The sequence below is a fragment of the Buceros rhinoceros genome, unplaced genomic scaffold (genome assembly GCF_000710305.1).
Source record: "Buceros rhinoceros silvestris isolate BGI_N320 unplaced genomic scaffold, ASM71030v1 scaffold27760, whole genome shotgun sequence".
NCBI classification, from domain to species: Eukaryota; Metazoa; Chordata; class Aves; order Bucerotiformes; family Bucerotidae; genus Buceros; species Buceros rhinoceros.
This window is the reverse complement of record NW_010391712.1, coordinates 2,823-3,246: the sequence shown is the minus strand read 5'-3', so window position 1 is coordinate 3,246 and position 424 is coordinate 2,823. Positions and strand designations below refer to the sequence as shown.

The window sequence follows — 424 nt, the reverse complement described above, 5'->3', positions numbered from 1 at the left end:
TGGGACAGCCAGTCTCTGACTGCCTCTGCTCCTGCCCCTCTGCAGGTGAGGCCTTCCACTCCTCAGAGCATCATCAGCACTCGGACCTCACTGCTCCTCCCAACAGTCCCACCGGCCCCAGCCACCAGCTCTGAGCCCCTCCAAGCAGACACCTGCCCACCCGGGGCCCTTTGGCTCCCCACCCCACGTCCCACTGGGCAACTCCCCACAGGCCACCCTCTTCCCTGCGCCCAGCGCACAGGCGGCGGCCCTGAAGCCAGCATCCGAGTCCCCTCCTGCCAGCACGGTCTCGAACAGCTGCCAGCACGGTCTCGCACAGCCCAGGGTCGTGTAAGAGCCCTCACCTGCCCCCTGCCAACGTGCCGCTGCTGAAGATGCCGCCTCCGCTGGCGGGCTGCCCTCACCCCTGCAATGGGCACTGCCG

General features: G+C 68.4%; 1 protein-coding gene across 1 annotated transcript in view; it reads left to right on the top strand.

The window, feature by feature from the left end:
- The window catches only part of LOC104499317 (protein FAM193B-like), a gene marked incomplete at both ends in the record, with an annotated part of 4,994 nt that overhangs the window by 2,360 nt on the left and 2,210 nt on the right, over positions 1-424 (top strand). The window contains 3 exon segments of the mRNA XM_010142810.1: positions 46-114; positions 117-295; positions 297-410. Coding sequence (XP_010141112.1) covers positions 46-114; positions 117-295; positions 297-410 — 362 coding nt within the window.